The sequence below is a fragment of the Malaya genurostris genome, chromosome 1 (genome assembly GCF_030247185.1).
Source record: "Malaya genurostris strain Urasoe2022 chromosome 1, Malgen_1.1, whole genome shotgun sequence".
NCBI classification, from domain to species: domain Eukaryota; kingdom Metazoa; phylum Arthropoda; class Insecta; order Diptera; family Culicidae; genus Malaya; species Malaya genurostris.
This window is the reverse complement of record NC_080570.1, coordinates 70,986,000-71,010,446: the sequence shown is the minus strand read 5'-3', so window position 1 is coordinate 71,010,446 and position 24,447 is coordinate 70,986,000. Positions and strand designations below refer to the sequence as shown.

The following is a 24,447-nucleotide window of genomic DNA, read 5'->3' as shown; positions in this document are numbered from 1 at the left end:
TATTGATTGGAAATGCTACGCAATCTTGATATCTGAGAAACTAGAAACAACACAAGAACTTCCCCCGGAGGAAGAGTACACGTTTTTGGCTGGCTTGATTCTCGATACTGCGATTCAAGCTCAGACGAAACGTGTACCAAGCGCGAAAACTAACATCCGTCCTCCCAACCCGTGGTGGGACAAAGAGTGCTCATCTCTGAACGCGGAAAGATCTCTAGCATTCAAAAAGTTCAGAAAAAACGGAACATCTGATAATTATCGGAAATACACGGCGCTAGACAAGCGAATGAAGAACTTAGTTAAAGCAAAGAAACTAAGTTACTGGCGACGGTTTGTTGACGGATTAACAAAAGAAACATCGATGAGCACTCTTTGGAACACTGCTCGACGAATGCGCAACCAAAACAAGTCGAACGAAAGCGAAGAATATTCTAACAGCTGGATATTCGATTTCGCAAAAAAAGTATGCCCCGATTCTGTTCCGGAACAGAAGATCTCCCGCGTCGCGACATCGAATACAAACGAAACACCGTTTTCGATGGTAGAGCTCTCACTTGCGCTCCTTTCGTGTAACAATAAAACCCCGGGGCTAGACAGAATTAAATTCAACTTGTTGAAAAATCTGCCTGACACCGCCAAAAGACGCTTGCTGAATTTATTCAACGAGTTTCTAGAGGGTAATATTGTCCCACACGACTGGAGACAAGTGAGAGTGATCGCCATTCAAAAACCAGGGAAACCAGCCTCCGATCACAATTCGTATAGGCCGATTGCTATGCTTTCCTGCATCCGGAAATTGTTCGAAAAAATGATTCTCTTTCGTCTTGACAATTGGGTGGAGACTAATGGCTTGCTTTCAGATACACAATTTGGCTTCCGCAAGGGCAAAGGAACGAACGATTGTCTTGCGTTGCTCTCAACAGAAATTCAAATGGCATTTGCTCGTAAAGAACAAATGGCATCAGTTTTCCTAGATATCAAGGGGGCTTTCGACTCAGTTTCTATAAATATCCTGTCTGAGAAGTTGCATCAGCATGGTCTTTCGCCAGTTTTGAATAACTTTTTGTTTAATCTATTATCCGAGAAACACATGTATTTCGCGCATGGTGATTTGTCGACAATACGATTCAGTTACATGGGTCTTCCTCAGGGCTCATGCTTAAGCCCCCTTTTATACAATTTTTACGTGAACAACATTGATGAATGTATCAACACACCTTGCACGCTAAGGCAACTTGCCGACGACAGCGTTGTGTCTATTATAGGACCCAAAGCTGCCGATCTCCAAGGACCATTACAAGATACTCTCGACAACTTGTCAACATGGGCTCTTCAAATGGGTATCGATTTCTCTACGGAGAAAACTGAGCTGGTTGTATTTTCAAGGAAGCGAGAACCAGCACAATTACAGCTTCAACTAGGGGGTGAAACCATAGCTCAGGTCTTCACATTTAAATATCTCGGGGTCTGGTTCGATTCCAAAGGCACCTGGGGATGTCATGTTAGGTATCTGAAACAAAAATGCCAACAGAGAATCAACTTTCTTCGTACAATAACTGGTTCATGGTGGGGTGCCCACCCAGGAGACCTGATCAGGCTATACCAAACAACGATATTGTCCGTTATGGAATATGGATGCTTCTGTTTCCGATCCGCCGCGAACACCCATTTCATTAAACTGGAAAGAATTCAGTATCGTTGTTTGCGAATTGCCCTAGGTTGCATGCAGTCGACTCATACGATGAGTCTCGAAGTCCTGGCGGGCGTCTTACCGTTGAAAAACCGATTCTGGGATCTCTCATATCGATTGTTAATCCGATGCGATATCTTGAATCCGATGGTGATTGAAAACTTCGAAAGGCTTGTCGAGCTTAATTCTCAAACCCGTTTTATGTCCTTGTATTTTGATTACATGGCTCAGAATATTAATCCTTCTTCGCTTGCTTCTAACCGTGCTCATTTCTTGGATACTTCTGATTCAACTGTGTTTTTCGACACATCCATGAGAGAAGAGATTCGTGGAATTCCGGATCACGTACGCCCTCAAGTGGCCCCCAATATTTTTTACAATAAGTTTAGAGCAGTCAACTGTGAAAAGATGTTCTACACTGACGGATCAAATCTCAACGGGTCCACGGGCTTCGGTATCTTCAACAAAAACATCACCGCTTCATACAAACTCAGTGATCCTGCTTCAGTTTACGTCGCAGAATTAGCTGCTATTCAGTATACCCTTGGGATCATTGAAACTTTGCCCGAAGACCATTACTTCATTGTCACGGACAGTTTAAGTTCAATAGAGGCTCTCCGGGCAATGAAGCCAGAAAAGCATCCCCCATATTTCCTGGGGAGCATTAGATGGTGAAATTTACGAAAGACCAATTTGCTTCAACGAATTTTTCAGTATATCTCGTCGAAGGACTCTCGAAAGTTGGCAAACTTCATGGAGTAATGGGGAGCTGGGACGATGGTTACACTCCATTATCCCGAAGGTATCGACGAAACCTTGGTTCAGAGGGATGAATGTGGGTCGTGATTTCATTCGTGTGATGTCCCGGCTCATGTCTAATCACCACATCTTGAATGCACACCTCCGGCGTATCGGCCTCGTGGAGAGCGGTCTCTGCACTTGCGGTAAGGGTTATCACGACATTGAACATATTGTCTGGGCATGTACCGAGTATTGTGGCACCAGATCGCAGCTAATGGACTCCCTTCGGGCCCGAGGTATATCACCTGGGGTTCCAGTACGAGACGTTTTGGCCCATCGAGACCTTCCCTATATGTCACTCTTGTACCAATTCATAAAAAACATCAACTTACAAGTCTGATCTGTGTTCTGCTATCCTCCGATGATATTTCAATTCAAGCTCGATTCTAACATCCGCTCGCAACTCCTCATCCAACATCTGTTCACCATCTTCTTCGGAACTAACAAGATCTTGTGCTGACACTAATTTTTTTGCTCCCCCTTCTTTCGTCTCTTCACTATCTCGACGTGAACTAATTAGATCTTTTCGCTGACCTAAGTAATTTCGCTTTCTAACCCCATTTTTCAACAACATTTATTTCTCTCTGTTTCACTCCTTCTTTTCCGCAAAATTCACCACCCCGGAGGGCCGAGTCGACGATCAACATGCGGGCCACTCGCCGGGTTCTTGTTGCCCGGGGGTGTTTCCCGCGGACCCACACGAAGAATGAAACCACCATCGATGCATACCATCGTCACCAACCGAACAGCCTCCACCAATGACTAGTTGGAAAATATGGTCATGAAAGTGAAGATTCTAATTTACTCTAATTTTAAGTAGTATAAAAATGCCCTCGGCATCTTATAGCTTAACGCAGTGTGCCTTAATATATGTTATTGAATAAAAAAATTTCCGATTTATTATTTTAATTATTTATTAAAATTATTAATTGGTTATATTGGTTGATCTGGGCAGCCGGCTACCGAAAAAAATATTTATTTATTTTTTGAAATATTAATATCAAGTATTTTTTACTATGTATTCAATATAAGGATAAATGTTATCTCTGTTATTAACTTTGTAATATCAACGGATTTGCGCAATAGTTGAGTTTCATATAATTCAATTTATAATCCTGAAAGACAATCAATAGCATGGAAGAAGAATTGGTATATTTTTAAAACTTTTCTCCGAAACTAGACTGAAATTGATAAGTTGAATGGAGTTGAATGAAGAGATAATTTAGTAAAATAGAGTAATCAGAAAGGAAACATTGAAAATATCTGATAACTGAAAGGAAAAAGAAACTCCTGCTATTGTCGCCTTTTACGACATGGAAGCAGGAACCCAGTGGATCTATTCTTGGTTCGTATTTTTCCGCCGGATTCCACACGGCATCTAGGCTGGTACTGTCCGGAGGACGATAATATGTACAGGGTCCGGCACTCGAAGTGTAACCAACTTCAGACCGCTCGCGCAGCTGACGCACGGGCATCAGCTCTCTAGAAATTTGCTAAATGACAGTTCGGAGTTGTATTGTTTACAAGCGCAAGAAAGCATTTTGCTAAAAGTGAACGCGGAAAAAAAATCTTGACTTGAGAGAGCGAAGGAGTTGCTTCGTTTGGCCGAAAGCGGTCAATTTCCGATCATTGTATTTTCTGACGAGAAAATTTTTCCAATTGAGCAATTCGTAAACTCTCAAAACGATAGGGTTTACTTGACCGACCGTTCATACGAGAATTTGAGTCATCGATTGGCCACCAGGAGGCAGCACCCGCAGCAGATAATGGTTTGGGCCGCTGTAACCGCAGATGGGCGCTCTCCAATCGTTTTCATCGAGCCTGGCGTCAAGGTAAATGCGACATATTATCGGGAAAGTATTCTGGAGGTTGCTTTGAAGCCGTGGGCAGACAAACATTTCGGTGGCAGACCATGGACGTTTCAGCAGGACTCGGCACCGTCTCACAAAGCTCGAGTGAACCAAGAATGGCTGAAAAACAACGTTCCGAACTTCATCACGTCCACACAATGGCTCTCGAATTCACCAGATGCGAATCCAATGGATTATTCTCTTTGGGCCATTTTGGAGAGCAAAGTCCGAACTAAAAGATACACCAGTCTCGAGGCGCTGAAAAAAGTTATTGTCCGCGAGTGGGCCTAAATACCTGCAAGTCACATTCGGCAACTTGCGATTCGTTTTTTGACGGTCTCAAGGCCATAGTCAAGGCAAAAGGAGGTCATATCGAGCAAAAGTGAATTGATTCTGAATTTTGTATTATTTTTACACATTTTGTACTTTGAATTAAGTAAAAGTAATTTTCCAAACTGAATTTATGGCCTTTTTAATTGGTTACACTTCGAGTGCCGGACCCTGTACTATCAATCTACTAGTGGACCTCAGCCCCTACGATTGTTTCGGAAATGGCTGGACCGATTTTCACAAACTTAGATTCAAAAAAAAACGTACACTCGGTTTTCTCTGAGATCGCTCGACCGATTTTCTTCAACTTAGATTAGAGACATTGTAGTCAAGGATGGCTTTTACCGTATCAAATAACGCTTACTAGCAACCCCTCACACGATTCAATCAGTGCCATCAAAGAGAGACGGATATCATCGCAGCAACCAGGCGCGGCAACTATGGGGGGGGGGGGGCAAAGCACTTTTTGCCCCCCAAAAGATTTATTGGAGGGGCCATGCCCCCCAATATTTTGGCAACTGGAATAATCATTAGAAAAATTCATTACAAATATCTTATGATATAACACTTTTTTTCTGTTATCCCCATAGTTCGTTTCCGCAATCCTTCACATTTCTTAACTAAGTTAAGTTTTTGAAATTTTTAAACTAATTTACTACAATGTGTAATGTGCTATATTTTACCACTTTCGAATATTGGTTATTACTTATTTATTTACTTGTTTGCTTTTTAATTGCTCTAACCTCTCCGTTTCCTTTATATATTGCAAAGTTCAATGACAATTTATATATTGCAAAGTTCAATGATCTGTAATGTTTTGTGACATATAACACATATAACACTCCCAAATTTCATTCGGACACGGTTCCGGAATTGCAGAATGATAAGTATAAAAATTCCATTCTGACACGGAAAAATCAAACCAAATACATTGAAATAGCCGTATAATTTTTCAATTAGGTAGGTATGGTTAGTATATGACCAAATACGTTGACTTTGAGCATACCAGATCATCGTTCCTGGTTCCGGAAGTACCGAAAAAGTGCTCCAAACTGAAAATCACTCCAATTTCTCAGAAAAGGCTAAACCGATCTTTGCCCACTCATACCGTTTTTGTTTATTGATCAGAGCAGCCCGAAAGCTGAACCAGAGTCGCCCAAACAACGTTTGATATGTTTGTTTTAGCAACCTGAAGTCGCTCTAGATTGCACTCCAATCGCGTAGTTTCGCTCTGAAATTTTTCTCGGCTCGCACCACGCATCCATGCGAGTTTGTTTATTTATTCTTTTTTTCATGAGTTGTTGTTTAGGGCGCGTACTACGTTTTCGTTTTACTCGGATTCAGAGTTGCCCGCGTCTAGGTTCAGAACCGAAAACGGTATCAGATTCAAATGAAAAGTATCATATTTCCTTAAGTTAATTTAGAATATTATCTAGATCCGGCTTCCGGATCCGGAAATACAAGGTAGTGTGTATGAAATTGCAACCTGTTATATAGACCGATAATGCAAAAATCGTAGAAATCCTTTATAAATTTAATTCAAAACTGTTTCAATTTGAGGGCTATGCAAGTTGCTGACCAAACATACCGATTTCAGCTATGCCGATTCCCAGCTCCCGGTTCCAGAAGTACCGGAAATAGTAGTCGAAAACTCAAAAACAAAATCTTTTCATTTTCTCAGGAGCGATTTTCACAGACTTAGACTCAAATAAAAGGGTGAACGTATATAAAAATAAACTGCTTTTGACCTTTGTTCGGATCTTACTTCCGGTTCCGGAACAACAGGGTGAGATGCGTTTGAAATTTTAAACCGTTAATTAACACATGGATCGATAAGTCCCGAGACTAAAGCAGAGATGGCGCTCGTAGTGAACCAGTAACCACGTCTTTCTAGAGTACTAACCTTTGCTTGAAAAGGGCCAAATTTTAAGTCGATCCGACCAGAAACAGCTGAGTTATCGAGTTTGGAGTAAAGTCGAATTGTAGTTTGTTTAAAAATGGAAAAAACGAATTTCGTGTTTTGGTAAAACATTGTTTTTAATGGGTAAAAACACCGTGCAAGCGAAACAATGGATTGAAAAATGTTATCCGGACTCTTGTCCATCAAAAGCAACGATTTGTCGGTGGTTCGCCGATTTTAAACGGGGTAGTACCGACACAAATGACGCGGAACGCTCGGGTAGACCTGTGGAAGCCGTTACACCGGAAAATGTGAGTGAAGTGACAAAAATTATAATTTTTTTCGGTTTTTTTAACGATATCAAACTAACTAGAGATTATAAGAGGAGAAAGAATATGAAATCATAGAGCCATAGTACTCAAGGAAGAGCAAGGATGTGAAGAATAAAGTGCGGAAAAGTGAGACGTGACAAGGGTCATTTAAGTAAGCAGAAGGCTTCTCGTATCTAAACTTTTACCTTCTACCAGAGGAGTCGAACTTAGGCATCTTAGCGATACGAGTCATCCGAGTCTCTGATATGTCAGAAAGTGAAGGCAAAGGTCGTTTGCCATTTACTGTACGAACCGGCAATCAATGGCAAACGACCTTTGCCTTTACTTTCTGACATATCAGAGACTCGGATAACTCGTATCGCTAAGATGCCTAAGTTCGACTCCTCTGGTAGAAGGTAAAAGTTTAGATACGAGAAGCCTTCTGCTTACTTAAATGACCCTTGTCACGTCTCACTTTTCCGCACTTTATTCTTCACATCCTTGCTCTTCCTTGAGTACTATGGCTCTATGATTTCATATTCTTTCTCCTCTTATAATCTCTAGTTAGTTTGATATCGTTAAAAAAAACCGAAAAAGTAAAAAATACTGACTGACCAGAAGTCATAAATAAAAAAGTAAAAAAAAAAAAAAATTATAATGAAAGATCGTAAAGTGAAGCTCCGTGAGATTGCTGAGATGACACAGATATCATATGGAAGTGTATTTACTATCCTTCATGAAAAATTAAGCATGAAAAAGGTTTTTTACAAGTGGGTGCCGCGATTGCTTTCGATGGAACAAAAACAGCAACGAGTCGATGATTCAGAAAGCAACGAGTCGATGATTCAGAAAGCAGTTTATCGAAAAAAAATAACAAAAAAAAACGTTGGAACCATTGTATCACCCTAAAAGGTGATTATGTTGATGAATAAAAAAAATTGCCAAAAAATGTTGTTTCCATTGTTAGTCTCGGGACTTATTGATCGTTAGAAAAACACGAAGAACTCCTATTGACCTGAGTTAAAACGGTTTTAAATTGAAAAAAAGCTAATGTATGCTCAAACAAACTTTTTCCTATTCAATTTTCAAAGAAAACTTTTTTGAAGAAACCCTTAGTAATAATAATGAAAACATGAGTTATATGAGGAAGGCATTATAGCACCACTAAGTGGATGAAAACAGGTTTTTGATTTGTGTTTACCTTCGCCTTGCGAAATTTTCACCACAAGCCCCTGCAAAAAATACGCTTCGCTTGATGGGATATTTAATTTTTATCCAATCAACTTAGTTTTTTTTTCGATAGTACAACCAAATACAAATAATTGATACAATCAACAAATTTTCTTTCCCTTTTTCAAAAAAAAGCCCGAGAAAAAGCGACAAATTGTTCCGTGATATTCAATTTTCGAAAATTATTGTTTATAATTACCAAAATTATTGCTAACTAAATTTAATCGTTTCTCAATTATCATACACAGAAAAGTGCCATGCTTCATAGAGTATATACTAAATATTTGAAATTTTTTTAAATAAACGTGGATTGAGAAAAACAAATAATTTTTCTAGATAAAAACTTTTCTCTGAGAAAAGTGTTCTTAGTTTTGTTAGTTTTCTGAGCTTATGATGTTTCATCGTTATTATATTTATTTTGAAATGAATCTAAAAAACGTGATTAATCCCCCTAGCAGTGAGATGATACCTTTTTTTATCAATCCGCATGTGTTTTTTTGCATGGATATTCTTAGGTGTTTTAGTGCTCATGACATTATTTTAATTATCGTCGTTTCAAACGGCAAATTGAGATTTTAATCACTCATTACCCTGTAATTTAAATAAACGTGGATTGAGAAAAACAAATAATTTTTCTAGATAAAAACTTTTCTCTGAGAAAAGTGTTCTTAGTTTTGTTAGTTTTCTGAGCTTATGATGTTTCATCGTTATTATATTTATTTTGAAATGAAACTAAAAAACGTGATTAATCCCCCTAGCAGTGAGATGATACCTTTTTTTATCAATCCGCATGTGTTTTTTTGCATGGATATTCTTAGGTGTTTTAGTGCTCATGACATTATTTTAATTATCGTCGTTTCAAACGGCAAATTGAGATTTTAATCACTCATTACCCTGTAATTTCGAATCTGCAAATCGCATCGAATTTCAATTTTAACGTGTGACATTCGATTGAACATTCCATGAGATGTCGAAGTAAGTTCCACTTTAGAGTTTTTCGTCATTATTTATGGTACCTCCAGAGCTGGTATTCAGGAACTAGCATAACCCAAAATGATTCGAATGGCCATAAATTAATACGCCAAACAATTTACATCTTCTATATCGGTATGAATTTTAAAAATTCATCATCTGTAATTCCAGAATCGGATAAAATTCACCAATTTTGTATGGGACCTTAAGTCCTTTAATTTGAATTTTTGTTTTTGAAGTTCGATTTGCCCTTTTTGAAAAAATGATTAAACTTTGAGAAACGATTCGAAACTGGATCCGGAGTTCTAAGATCGGTGTAGCCGAAATCAGATAAATTCACCTGAGGAGTGTGTAGACATCTTTGAGAAATTATAGTGCGAATTAAAATTTGGGGGTACATTCCGAATCCAAAAAAGAATACCGCTTAAACTGAAATAAATTTATTTGGTAATCGACTATCCAAATTTACAAACCCGATAAACCTGATTAATTTATGTGAAATGGACATTTTTATACTAATCACCCTGTATCTCCTAAACCAGAAATCGGATCTGACTAATTTTTATAGGATTTTAAGACCTCTCATTTGAATCATAGATGATTCTTAGATTTCATTTGAATCTTAGATCGGTTCAGCCATCTACGAGAAAAATGAATTGCATAATTTTAATTTCGTTTCACATGTCATCCTGTGGATCCGAAATCAGAAGTCGGATCCAAATTTGGAAGTATACTAGTTTTCATATGAATCTGAGTTTGTAGAAAACGTCACACACGCATTTGCTGATCTCGACGAACTGAGTCGTATGGTATATGGAAGTTATGTTCTTCCAGCTTTTATTGCTGTATGTAGTTTAAATCAATATAATTATGGAATTACTTTCAACTCGAAAATGCTGATATCATCTGGTTTATAAATGCCATATTCGAACGATTATGTTGCCAAAAACGAACCGTGCTAAAATTGGTCCAAGGCAAATTGTCATGAAAAAGGATGCTGTACACAGTCTTTTGGGCACTTAGAAACAATTGTATGTCACAGTATAAAAATCGTGTTTTCCGTTGCTCCCAAGCATTTCTTTGTCATACAGTGCTCAAAACTTCTACTGCTGGAATAAGGGGAAAAGTCGTTTACACAAAAATATTGATATCTCCGTTAAAAATGGACGGATTTTAACAAACTATGGCATGTTGGATAGCTATTACCGTGCGGATTCTAATATTCTGTTTTCAAGGTCAATTGTGACAGATACTGTCAAAAAACTGAAAATTTTCACATAAAACTCCGTATAACTCAAAAAGTAAACATCCTATCTCAAAACCATTCAATAGCGTTTTGGGTGACGGGGAGACCTTTCATTTGCGACTAGTTTGATCAAAATCGGTCCAGCCGTCTCTGAGATCTCGACCTCTTAGTTGACAACACACATACAGACACACACACATACACACACACACACACACACACACACACACACACACACACACACACACAGACATTTGCTCAGTTCGTCGAGTTGAATCGATTGGTATATAACATTCGGCCCTCCGGGCCTCGGAAAATTTTTCGAAAGTTTGAGCGAATTCTATACCTATTTTTTATATATATAAAAAAAGGTAAAACGGATTCAGAAAAGACCTTATTGTGTAGTAATAAAAACAATAATAAAAATCATTTAGAGTTGCGCTTAGGGCACATAACCGATTAAGTTTAGCAATGGACTCGTCACTCGTTGTTAAGCTGTTATGCCACCTAGCAGTTCAATGTAAACCGCTAAGCAAAAAAAAATAAATAAAAAGATTACAGTGTGACTATATTGGTCAGGCTGGCGCCGGAAGTTCACTCCGAAACGCGATCCCACTACTGCTTACCGCGGAGACTTTTAGCTGCTGGTTTTCACCTCTCGCCCGGTTCATCTCTCTTTAGCCAACCTGAGTGCATCGGGCTCCCCCATTGCACCCATATTGACGGTTAGCTTAGTGTGGACGTCTCGTCAACATGAACTTATCCAGCACACAGTAGGCCCCAACCTCAAATCAGTCCATAACCCGACCCGTGAGTAGCCACGTTACAGGAGTTGCCAAGCTCCCAGTCGAAATCAGCTGGCTTACGAGGCAAATAACTGAATCATTTTTCAGAGTGTGCAACTAATAGATATCGAATGAATGAAATACTCTTGTATCTAAAAATAGAACGAAAGAGAATGGAGTAAAAGAGACACTATGAGAGCATTGAATCGAAATCGCTACTGCACACACACGACCGCTAACATATTTAAGGGGAGTGCGAGTGAAGATTCATTACGAACACCTTCACCACTAACCTGAGGTGTAATAAAAATATACACTTGAAATTCTTACAAATACAAAGGCTGATCAGAAACTATTTCAAACACGCAAAACTATTCATACCATCATAGTCATTTGTTTTGAAAGCTCTTCGATGCTCGCAAAACAGACTTACAGAACAGTGCAGTCTTATCAGTTCTCAATAGTGAACACGCATTTCACGCCTCGGTAGCGCAACTGACAGGCCCGAAAAGTTAATTTGTTCCTTGATAACCTGCTGTCCATCAAATCTTGTTCGACTTTCGTTTATGCTGGGAACACAAATTCGGTCGAAAATGTCGCTCAAGTTTTGTGCCAACTTGAACTTTATGTTCACTGAAAGTAGCGATTTTTTAAACCGGTACCGGCTAGCTAAACAGGCAGGATTCACTGCAGTGGAAGGTCCATTTCCGCCGGATCACGTAAGTGTTGCAGATTTGACAGATGTGTGCAAGGAAACCGGTCTTGAGCAGATTCTCATGAATATTGCACTCGGTAAAATATATGTTATTGCTATTTCCCCTTTAAAAGACTTCTGATTATTTTTAGGTGATGTTGCTGACGGTCAGTTCGGTTGTGCTGCTTTTCCGGAACAGACCGGCAGGTTCAGATCGAACCTTGAACGAACTATCGAATATGCCAAAGCAGTAAAATGTAAAAAGTAAGTCATTATAAGTTAAGGCCAGTAGCCTTTAGTTTATTTAACGCTAGTTGCAACTTGTACTAAGAGTACATTCAGAGATGCTTATCTTGTCCAGAGCGGCAAGTATATTACACCAAAGTCTATTGTTATGAGTGTAATTTCATAATCGCAAATCTTCATTAAAAAGTGGACTTCGCCGTATTGACATGTTACCGGAGTAGAAACTATAGTATAGTATTCACATTAACTCAGATAGGTTTTCACTTAGCATCAATGGAAAGTTTATCAGACAATTTTGATCATGACAATCAGTTGTCCAAGGAGTTTCCTGGTGCAGTTTTGTTATCTTACTCTACTTATTGTTTTGTTGTAAGTGCCACTTGAATTTTCTGCCTGCAAATTACGGTGTCATTTGTTTACAATACCAATAGCTTTAGGTTTGTTGATAGAGGTTCTGCAATCTTAGGAAAACAGTCGTTGTTGAAAAGTTTGAAGAAGTTTTATCAGCTGTCACTGGATAATTCTTCCTGAAGAAACAAACATTGTAACTACAATAATGTGCTGTTACTATTTTTGAGCGACAGAGCAAAACAACAACAAAACTTAAAATACTAGCTTAGTTATTCGGTGTTGCTTGGAAATGTTTCGCTAAAGTCGCTTGAACAAACGAAATTACTGCCAACGTTAAAACAGGAAACATCATATGGGAACAATAACAACTTATGGTAGTAATAGGTGGGGCGAAAAGTAAACTCCTTGGGAATTGAAAAACATCATATTTTATTATCTTGTTTAATATTATTCAACGTAGTCCTCTTTTAGCTCGATACATGTCTTCCAGACATCTTTCGATGTGCTGAATCCATCTAAAATGTAATTTTCCGATGGTCTACAAAATACTACTCAGTGGAATCGATGATCTTGGGCTAGCTGATTTTTTTCGCAATGTCTTGTAAACAGAAATTTTTGTTGCTTTCGGTGACGACGATTCCGGCTTCATTCACTTCGATAATGCGCAGTGAAATTCACTGTTGATGGATTTTCTCTTGTTAAGTTAGTCTACGAAAAGCTTATCATGTCAATCACAGAAATCCGACGCCTTGTCCTTTCTGACTCATTGAGCCTTTCTATAGGTCGAAGAACTTGAGCCGACTTCAGTTCATTTCTGGACACGCATTCTGTTTTCTGATTATTAAGTAGATAAAGATTTGTGATTGTTCATGAACCACATAGACCAAAATTTGAAATTTTTTACCCCCTCGTAGACTTTTCTAACCAAAAATTCCACAGTATCTGAATACATCCTATTCCTTGCTGTTATAAAGTACAGGTGGAACTTTTGACAACTTGAATGCAGCCTCCTGCTATAACGTCATGAAACTGTGCCAGCATCATTCTGCAAAAATCATAACAATGAAGAAGAATGGCTTACAAAAAATTGGATATTATAAACTACTTTTTTTATTCAGTACCCTTTACCGCGCTTCCCCGCAAATTATCGATCAGAATATCATCACTACGATATAGAAATTCAGATTTTACTCGATTTGACATACTCGAATGTTTGTTTACCATACTCTGAGCGCTCTGATTGCCCACCAAATGCCCCAGATGTTGGCTACGATAGCACTTGCTGGAGCGCCTTATCATTGCCACCGGGCTGCTGAAATGTGCAGAACAAGTGTCACATGAATTTTCTCACTGCCAGAAACCTGATTACCGGAGCTGCTGATGTTCGTTCAGCATCAGTAAATTTGCTAGTCAAGATGTATTATCATTTTCCGTCGAATCCAATCCATTTGACATTAGTCTCCAAATGTTAGGGATACTTACTACATCCCTCTTATTAAACATTCTTATGATCTCCTCTGATGTTCAGAAAGTTTTTGTACATTTCAAGACGCCATCTTCACCTCTCTTTTAAAAAAGTAACGTCTCACGAATTTAATCAATTTAACAGTTTTACCATAGTCAAATATATGAGTTCTGTGACCTCAAGATAAACATCTTTTGTAATGATGAGAAATATCCAAATTGTTTTGTATTGATCATAAATAGTACGTAAAAATCTAGCTAGTCAATTTAGTTTCAGCGAATCTCATACCTAAACAGACCCATTCGTTATATCATAGTGTTCACTAGAATCCAAGCTCTATGATTGGACACTCTCGCATAGACAGCAGGCGAATCTTGACCGCAGGGAAGACCCCACGATACGATTCCTATCAGCTGGTTGTTGCTGTCTACTAACGGACTCCCGCTATCTCCGAGACAAGTTCCTTGATTTTCTGAGCCGCTAGTGCAAATAATGTTATCTGGTAACCATTCCGTGTAGGACTCATCGAATGCAGCACGACACTCGTCCTGATGCATCACCTCAACCTCGATGAAGCGTAGTGGATCCGGCGTTGTGTTATCGGAAATCTGAAACATTTGTACACCCATTTAGTTTAATTTTGTTTTAATTTAGAGTTACTAAACGCAAATGTTGTATTACCGTAAAACGACCGAAACCGGACACGGTTGCCTCTGTATCGGGTTCAACTATTTCTTGTCTGATTGTTATTGGTTGAACAGACTCATTAAACGAGAATCTATCATTAACATTCAGAACAGCTATGTCATTAGCATGAATATCCACCCTAAAATGAGGGTGAGTCACAATCCTTCGTACGCGGCTTGTTGAACCTCCCGTGCTCAATCGATTGCTACCTACAAAAACAATCAGATCCTGATTGGTCAATCCTATGACACAAGATGCCGCTGTGGCAATCCATTCCCGGTTCAGTATCGCGCCTCCACAGAAGTAAATGCCTAGCGGTGTTAGAAGGGCAGCCTGATAAGGGAACTGGTTCACGGTCGCCTCTTGGCCACCAGCAATACGTGTTTCCTTTTCCGCAATCGGCAGTGCAACCACTGAATAAGCCAGTATTGATGCAATGCAGGTAACTAAAATAAATCCAGTCATGTTGGATTCTATTCCACGATCTAAGTAAGACTTTCGCCGAAGCGGCTTTTATATTCATCTGTTAAGAAACGAAAAAAACACCTGTGGATTATTTGGTAGCCCTGATTAGATCAAATCACCGTACCTTTGTTAGATAGCAACCATTCAATCCGGCCAGATGTGCCGCATTGAATCTATCCTACAAATAATCACAAAGTGTGTACTACGCATACTACGCATATGTATAGGTAATGAAAAGAACACAATACCAAGAAATCGAAAAAAAGGAAAATAAATAAGTGCGTTGTCTTTTATTAGTGTGCTGTAGACCAAAGAAGCAAGCATCGGTGGTTCAGTGGTAGAATGCTCGCCTGCCACGCGGGCGGCCCGGGTTCGATTCCCGGCCGATGCAATTCACTTTTTTATTTTTCTAAGTAGATGTTAGATTTCAGTATACAATAGTAACACAGAATGAACAATTTTTTTTAGTAAATAAGATAGTTTTTTAAGAAAATTTGTGGGTTTTCTTTAAAACTCGAAAAATAGAAAATAATTGAATCATCGGCGATACAGTTTTCTTTCACTGATGGTTCAACGTTGTTTTTGTTAATCAGATCAATCAGTAATGATTTTGCGTAACTCAATTTTTGCATAAGGATATTATACTTTGTCTTTCCTTGATGAAAGCATGCATTCACTATACAGCATCTTTCTTCGAAGATGTTAAGAACCGCTGATAATTGTAGGAACCGGTTCGAATTCATCTCTAGACCTTAGTTTCTTACCTACCTACTTCGATTTTTTTGCGTGTTGAAAATAAGACTCAAATGTACTAAATTTGGCAGTTACTGGCCAAACGAACCGGTTCTCGGATCCGGAAATAGCGGTTAGAAACCTCAAAACGGAACTAAGATGTGGTTGAACCGATTTTCACAAACTTAGGTTCAAGCAAAAGTTTTTACGGTACCATAAAGTAGTGCTATTGAATTTAATTCGGACCCAACTTCCGGTTCTGAAATTATGGGGTGAAGTGTGTTTAAAACTTTAATTTTCTTCTCATTTAGAGCGCCGCATCAAAATAAGGAAAATTTCTACTAAATTTGGCTCAAAACTGTTTCAAGTTATATTTTTTCCTTTTTTTCTTCGAGATTCAATGAAAAGTTTTTCAGAGTATTACAGTAATATTTATGAGAATATGAGTAATATGTAACACCTTCGAGAGAAGATTCGGTCCCGGGAGGACGGCAAAATTACGCCCCCCTATATATAGGAATAAAAAATTGAGCATGGGAATATCTTGAAATCAAGAGACTTGTAAATATATTAACTTAACAAAATAATCCGCATGCCAAGTGTGTTTATTTTTAATATTGTTTGTTCGCTCAGAAAAAATAACTTGTTTTTTGTTCATATATTGATAATTTTTTTTTCTATGCGATCATCAAAATAACTTGCTGAAAGGAAACATGAAAACAAAATTTCAATACGCATGTGTTTTTTCTATGGATATTCTTAGGTGTTTTAGTTCTCATGACATTATTTTAATTATTGTCGTTTTAAACGGCAAATTGAGATTTTAATCACTCATTACCTTGTGATGTCGAAACTGCAAATCGTATCGAATTTCAATCTTAACGTGTGGCAATCGATTGAACATTCCATAAGATGTCGAGGTAAGTTCCACTTTAGAGTTTTTCGTCATTATTTATGGTACTTCCAAAGCCGGTATTCAGGAACTAGCATAACCCAAAATGAATCGAATGACCATAAATTAATACGCCAAACAATTTACATCTTCTATATCGGTATGAATTTTAAAAACTCATCATCTATAATTCCAGAATCGGATAAAATTCACCAATTTTGTATGGGACCTTAAGTCCTTTAATTTGAAGTTTTGTTTTTGAAGTTCGATTTGGCCTTTTTGAGAAAACTATTGAGCTTTGAGAAACGCTTCGATACTGGAACCGGAATTCTAAAATCGGTGTAGCCGAAATCAGTTAAATTCACCTGAGGAGTCTGTAGACTTCTTTGAGAAATTGTAGTGCGAATTAAAATTTGGGAGTGCATTCCAAATCCAAAAACGAATACCGCTTAAACTATAATAAATTTATTTGGTAATCGACTATTCAAATCTTAAAAACGCGATAAACCTGATTAATTTATGTGAAATTGACATTTTTATACTAATCATCCTATATCTCCTAAACCGGAAGTCGGATCTGACTAAAAAGTAAGATGTTTTATTGGATTTTAAGACCTCTCATTTTAATCATAGATGATTCTTAGATTTCATTTGAATCTAAATCGGTTCAGCCATCTACGATAAAAATGAATTGCATTATTTTAATTTCGTTTCACATATCATCCTGTGGTTCCGCAATCAGAAGTAGGATCCAAACGTAATCCAGGAACCTTGTTTGGGAGTATACTACTTTTCATATAAATCTGAGTTTGTAGAAAACGGTTTAGCCATCTCCGAGAAAATTGAGTGAAGTTATTTGCCACACACGCATTTGCGGATCCTGACGAACTAAGTCGTATGGTATATAGAAGTTATGTTCTTCCAGCATTTATTGCTGTAAGTAGTTTAAATCAATATAATTATGGAATTACTTTCAACTCGAAAATGCTGCCATCTTTGCCATCATCTGGTTTACATATGCCATATTCGAACGATTAGGTTGCCAAAAACGAACCGTGCTAAAACCGTACACTTAGACTTAGACGTACTTTGGTACTTAGAAGCAATTGTATGTAACACTATAAAAAATCGTGTTTCACGTTGCTTTGTCATACAGCGCTCAAAACTCCTACTGCTGGAAAGGGGGGAAAAGTCGCTTATACAAAAATGTCGATATCTCCGTTGAAAATGGACGGATTTAAACAATCTATGGCTTGTTGGATAGCTATTATTGTGTGGAATCTAAGTATAGAAACATATTTTGTTTTTAAGGTCAAGTGTGACAGACAGTGTCAGGGCCGGTGAAACATGTAAAACTCAGGTGGGTAATTTTTCATACCGGGGGAAACGACCCACTATTTTAAAGTACACCAAAACCTCAATTTACGCGAATTTGATTTTCCCGACTTTTTTTAAAAAAAAAGGTTTTTGCATAGAGATGGAAATTTCAATTTAAATAATTACAAAACAATCTAACATGCTTCAGGAATTTGTATATTATGAAATGTACATTAATGAATTGTTTAATTTCAAAGAATCTAAATAAGAGCGTGGGCATCCAAAAAATAAAACTGGAAAACAAATATTGTATCACTATCTTTACGTTTCGTCTTAGTTCTCTTATTGTATATAATCGCTTTTATATAACTATCAAGTGCGGTATGTACTCGTAGTACTATTTACAGAAAATTGACATACTATGATAAGATCTGTAGAAGAACTTGCTTATTCAAAACCTCCTCGGAAAAGGCTCAAGGTCTACCAACGTAACCGATGATCCAGCCGAAAACTTCCTGGAGTTTAGGCCTTAAGATCTACCAGTGTAACAAAGTGCATTAACGAACTTATCGTTCTCGGTCTGCTGAATGCTCGTATTGATCTTAAGATCTGTTTTCACTGAAGTTCTTGGACGACTGGGAACCTACCTGGAACAGCTAAAAATAAACAAGTAAACAATGTGTAGCTCAAAAGTTTGAACTACAAACAAAAATGTATTAGCCATTGTAGTTCTTGTTGTGACACAGTGTAGTTCCTAAGGACAGTACTCCAAATAGTTCTTGGATCTTGGAACATCTCTTGAGCATTTCCATAGTCACAGAACATACTCAGAAGGTCCTCAGGCGCTTAAGCATTGGACGTAGTAGGATTGTTCATGTTATTTACACTAAAATCAAATGAAATTTGAAAAACCTTTTTTTGCCCGAAAAATTTGAAATAACGCGATGTTTTATTTAAGTTACGTGAAATTGTATTTACGCTCTGCGCGTAAATTAAGGTTCCAGTGTACCTTTATTCTAACGGAAATTATATTTATCCCTTAAAAGTGCAAGGTCGTTTTTTTTTCTTAATATTTTGTTTCTATAAAACATTGCATGTAACGAAGGACTACCTAGCTAGTTTCAATGCAAAGGCAGCAGGCTTTCGTGATCCGTTTAAACGAAATTTTTCGAAAGTACCAACCTTCAGAAAAAATGTGGCAAAATTTTCACATCAATAGCATGACAAACACTGAATATAAGACGTTACCTATAAGCGGCGTTACTAATTCATTTATGAAAAATGGAAATAACAATAAAACATTGATAAAACCGTGTATTGATAAAACATAGTTTTTTAAAAAGAAAAAATCAGCGCAAACCCAGCACTAGCTTGAGGAGTATTTCCCCCACTCGGATCCATTAAAAAATAAAGGCTTGTGGTGTTCTGATTTTGAACGTGGCCAAATGAAACAGTCAACCGGAAAAAAATTAAGCAAGTTTTCATAAAGTTCATTAGATTAGATGTGTTGAGATGGTTAGCACATAAACTGGAAGTTCTTTTACGATCTTGTACGAAAATCTGGGCATAAAAAAGATATTTTCCAAATGGATGCCGCATTCGCTCACAAAGCGTTTGTATGAAGCAATGGACGAAACATGGATACACTATTTTTATTCGGAGTCATACTAGTATTCAAACTGGAAAAGTCACCCAAAAACGTACCAGGTAGTTGAACAATCATGGCGTCTGTTTTTTAAATGCTCGAGATATCATTAACATCGACTACCTTGAGCTAGAAAGTACCTTCAAAAGTGATCATTACATTGATTTATTGATGCGTTTGAAGTGCGAAATCGTAAAAAACGGCCTCATAAGATGAACCAAAAAATCATCGTTAACCAAGACAATGCATCGGGACATAATATTAAACGAATTGGGCTGCAATCTGTTTCCTCACCCACCTTATTCACAATAACCTAGGGGCTGCTTGTCCTTTACTGATCAGAAAACGACACGCAAGTGAAAAATATTTGGCTCGAACGAGACAGTCATCACTACAACTGAAGTCAATATTCAGGTCATTGACAAATAATTCTATAAGGATGGAATCTATTCGATACAGAATCTTGCTTTGTATGAATAATTTTATTAAATGCGAACGCACTCATTGAAACCCAGAAATCTTATGAAAACCGTGTAAAGACGAAACTGACTTATTTGCTAAAGGAACCCATGACAATGATTTTCGTTCCCAACTGAAGGTCCAATCACCAATTATCTGAAATATGCGTAGAAATATTTCCAAACAGTCAACAGATTTTGAGTGATTTTATTTATGTGAAAGTATAGAAGCTGAGACGAGACAAGTACTGCTAAAGCTCGGCTGGAAGGGGAAAGTTGAGTTACTAAAAGATTTCTGCTTGCTCAAATGATCCTTGTCAAGTCTCATCTTAATAAATATATTGTTAAAAAAAATCACATCCTTGCTCTACCTTGAGAACTAGCATTCTATAATTTGGATTTTATTTATTATTCCGAATTACAATAATAATATTCTTATTAATATGAATAATACTAATATTACCGTTGTTTTTCGCTTGAAATTTCAGGTGGGTAATTACCCACCTTTGGAATTTTCGGGTGGTTAGTATTACCCACCGTACCCACCTCTTTCACCGGCCCTGGACAGTGTTGGTGATTGCTGAAAATTTGACAGAAGCTGCTCGATTTTTATCTATATTGTATACAACATTTTCAATCCGGTAGAAGATGCTACAAGAATTCGAGTCTCTCAATGCATGAACCTCGAGAGAATTTTTCTACATTTCTTCGCTCCACTTCATACTCTGAGTATTTCATGGCCCTTAAAGAAAATTTCAGTCTGATAATGATCGCCGCTGTGTGGAATTTACCAAGAGAGAATCGCAAGTTGACAATTATCGCAGAAAATCGAATCGATGATTCGACTTGATGATTCTCATACTAGGTTGCAATATTTAAAAACTCTTGTGTGGAGCATTCACATGCATTTTCATAGACACAAATTATACAAAGGTTATAAGCACATAGTTAGAATAAGCGGCAACAGTAAAATGATTCTATCGCAATTATCCACTGCCCATACAGAATCGGATCGCGAAACGAGAATAAGCGACCGTTTGTTGCTTCAGAGAGAATCCCCACAGCAGCGTGCTTACCTTTGATTCTCAGACAGGCCATCGAGAGAAATTCGCTCTCGCACTAATGTCTATTCTATGTTAAATGTACCATGCCGGTTTTTTTGTTGTTGCGATGATTTCCGATTCTCTTTGATGGCACTGATTTAATCGTGGAAGAGTTGCGATTGAGCATTCTTTGATACGATAAAAGCCATCCTTGGTGACAGATACTGTCAAAAAACTGAAAATTTTGACATAAAACTTCGTATAACTCAAAAAGTAAACATTCGATCTCAAAACCATTCAATAGCGTTCTGGGTGACGGGGAGACCATTCATTTGCGACTAGTTTGATCAAAATCGGTCCAGCCATCTCTGAGATCTCGACCTCTTAGTTGCCTACACACACACACACACACACACACACACACACACACACACACACACACACACACACACACACACACACACACACACACACACACACACGGACATTTGCTCAGTTCGTCGAGCTAAATCGATTGGTATGTGACATACGGCCCTCCGGAGCCACGGAGAAATTTTTAAAGTTTGAGCGAATTCTGTCTCTATTATATATATTATATATTGTATATATTATATATTATATATATATATATATATATATATATATATATATATATATATATATATATATATATATATATATATATATATATATATATATATATATATATATATATATATATATATATATATATATATATATATATATATATATATATATATATATATATATATATATATATATATATATATATATAAAGGTAAAAATGAACGCATTCGAATGAAACTATGGCATACAACAGATCTCACTCTAACTGATGGTTTTCGTATATGAGATGACTTATGGAACTAAGATGAATGAGGTTACCGTTATTTTGGATATTTCTCTCACGATTTCTCTAAGTGTAGGAGATAACTTTATTTCCATGTCGTTTGAATTACACGAGAATTCAATTGGAATAAAACAAAAATAAATTGCGTGAAGTGAATGTAGCACCCAAAATTGTGTTGTGATGCGAATACCCACTTAGAAAAAAAAACGTTCAACGATGGTCCTTCATTGGTCCAATACGTTGGATCATTGGTCCAATGAAAGTCCAATCAATAGTTCAACGGGAGGACAACACGGGATCTTCGTTTGCCGATTTTGAAAACATACCATTGAACCGAATGCCATTTTTTCGTTCAACAAACCCGGCAGACAAAGGTCCATTGTTGAGCCATTTTTAACATGAGGAGTTGCAGCCCCGTTGGACTAGTTTTACTGCAGAATTTCTGAAGTTTTTTCCACTTATTTGTTTAAACTAACAATACATACCTACACAATACTTCTACTTCACGTAGAATAACAACAAATTTTCTTTCTATGTAAAGGTAACACTTAATTTTCACACTATTTTTGCAAGAGAAAAAACAACAACAAACCGTTCCAGCAAATTGAACGAATATTTCGTGCAATATGTCGTTCAACAAGCGCTCAAAACCAACAAAATTGAACGGCCTGCTGAGAGGGTACTGTATCCAAAATAGTGTCGATCGTGGTGAGATCTGCAAGAATTCACCACACTGAATGAACAAATTTTACACACAGTTCATATGCGAGCCTGTATATCTGTTTTCTGCGGTTAAATATTTTGCTTTATTATATCATGTCAATTCCAAACCATTCAATTTGATGACATATTATTTGGCTTGAAGAAAGAAGCTCTGGGCTTATGAGATATTATATTTTCAGTGCATTTGATGACATTTTTTATTTTGTCAGTCAAACACGGAAAATATTTAATTATTTAGATGGGACGACAGATCACTCAAAGATTTCTACTTGTGACCACGAAACTTGTATCCTCACAAAAAAGCGATTTTCAGACGAAATCCAAAATGCTTCGACAAAAAAAAATTTTTTTTATTGATACGAGACATCAGTCTTACTAAGATAATAGCTTTCACTTTCCTGCCAGCTCATTGCGGAATGCAACATTGCGGAAACAACGTCCATTTCAGGAATTTTGTACTATTTCGCTGCTATTCGATTTTGAAAGAGTATTGTAAATGTTGTTCGAAGAAATTGGGTTAGTAGGACGAGAGTCCTTCCGTATTTTTTTATTTTTAACCTTAGGCATGCTGCCTTATAGGGAAGACCCCGGTGTTTTATAAGAACCTGAATTAACTAGTCTAAATTAATCTTGTGATAGACTTCTAGTTTGAATACGTCTTTAGGATGACTTATTTTCAGAGAACCTTAAAAAATACTTATATAGTGAGTCTTGAAAAAGACCAATTAGTTCGGAAAACAATTCTTTGGATAGTCAGCCTTTAGTCTATAAAAACGGACTGAGTGATAAAATTTAAGTTGCAAAAATTCTTAGTTATCACGAAAAGAAGTAGTATCTCTCTAACGATAGAATCTTGCTTATGTCACCCATTTCCTCATAATATCCCATAGTGGAACAGAAAAAAGTCTGTGAAACAAGCTAGCTGATATATTGATAGTTATTTCTAGGCGCCAACATCAAAACATTGAATATTTTCTAACAGAACTTGTACAAAGCATATACAATTCTCCGAAATTGTCTACAGGATCATTTTTTGTCGTTGCAACAGTATTTAACGATGTCCATTTTTCCAGAATCCACATAATGGCAGGAAAATTGGCCGGATCAGCTACCACTCAACATGATACGACTTATGTGAGCAACCTGAAAACAGCTGCCTCCCTTTTGGAGAAAAATAACATTCTTGGTGTTATTGAACCCATTAACAAATATTCAGTTCCTGGATACTATCTTGACAGCTACGAAAAGGGTAAACTGTACTGATACCGGTTCAATAGTAATGTTTTAAAGTGTTACCTTTCCTGTAGCTATTAATGTCCTAAGCGAAGTGAACAGCCCAAATTTGAAGTTGATGTTTGATATTTTCCATGCTCAGCATATACGCGGTGACATTACAAGTGCCATCAAAACGTACGCTCCGTATATTGGCCACGTCCAGTTGGCCCAGGTTCCTAATCGTAATGAACCTGATACCGAAGGAGAGCTCAATTTCCCATATGTTCTGCGCACCTTGAAAAGTAACGGATACAATGACTGGATCGGATGTGAGTACAAACCGAAGACGACCACGGTTGAAGGACTTGGTTGGCTGCGTGACTTTGGCTACTGGAATCAATGATATCGATACCGTGACAGTGACATTCAGCACGCGACCACGGTCGTTAGGGTTAACTAAACTGTGTTAAATTTTAATGAAGACCAATAAAACTTGTTGATGTTTGAGTTAAAGTTTCATGTTTGCGA

The 24,447-nt window shown here is 37.5% G+C and overlaps 2 protein-coding genes and 1 non-coding gene across 3 annotated transcripts; 2 read left to right on the top strand and 1 right to left on the bottom strand.

The window, feature by feature from the left end:
- The first annotated feature begins 11,202 nt into the window (after positions 1-11,202).
- On the top strand, positions 11,203-24,432 carry LOC131440389 (putative hydroxypyruvate isomerase). The gene is made up of 4 exons (XM_058611647.1): positions 11,203-11,907; positions 11,962-12,073; positions 23,778-23,953; positions 24,012-24,432. The coding sequence occupies exons 1-4, from the start codon at positions 11,682-11,684 to the stop codon at positions 24,320-24,322; spliced, it is 825 nt and encodes a 274-aa protein (XP_058467630.1). The 5' UTR covers positions 11,203-11,681; the 3' UTR covers positions 24,323-24,432.
- On the bottom strand, positions 14,064-15,216 carry LOC131440390 (chymotrypsin-1-like). The gene is made up of 3 exons (XM_058611648.1): positions 15,148-15,216; positions 14,553-15,081; positions 14,064-14,479 (listed from the first exon to the last, which is right to left on the bottom strand). The coding sequence occupies exons 2-3, from the start codon at positions 15,021-15,023 to the stop codon at positions 14,177-14,179; spliced, it is 774 nt and encodes a 257-aa protein (XP_058467631.1). The 5' UTR covers positions 15,024-15,081; positions 15,148-15,216; the 3' UTR covers positions 14,064-14,176.
- Trnag-gcc (transfer RNA glycine (anticodon GCC)) lies at positions 15,344-15,414 on the top strand. Its single transcript has one exon. It is a non-coding gene; the product is annotated as a tRNA-Gly (tRNA).
- Positions 24,433-24,447: the final 15 nt, after the last annotated feature.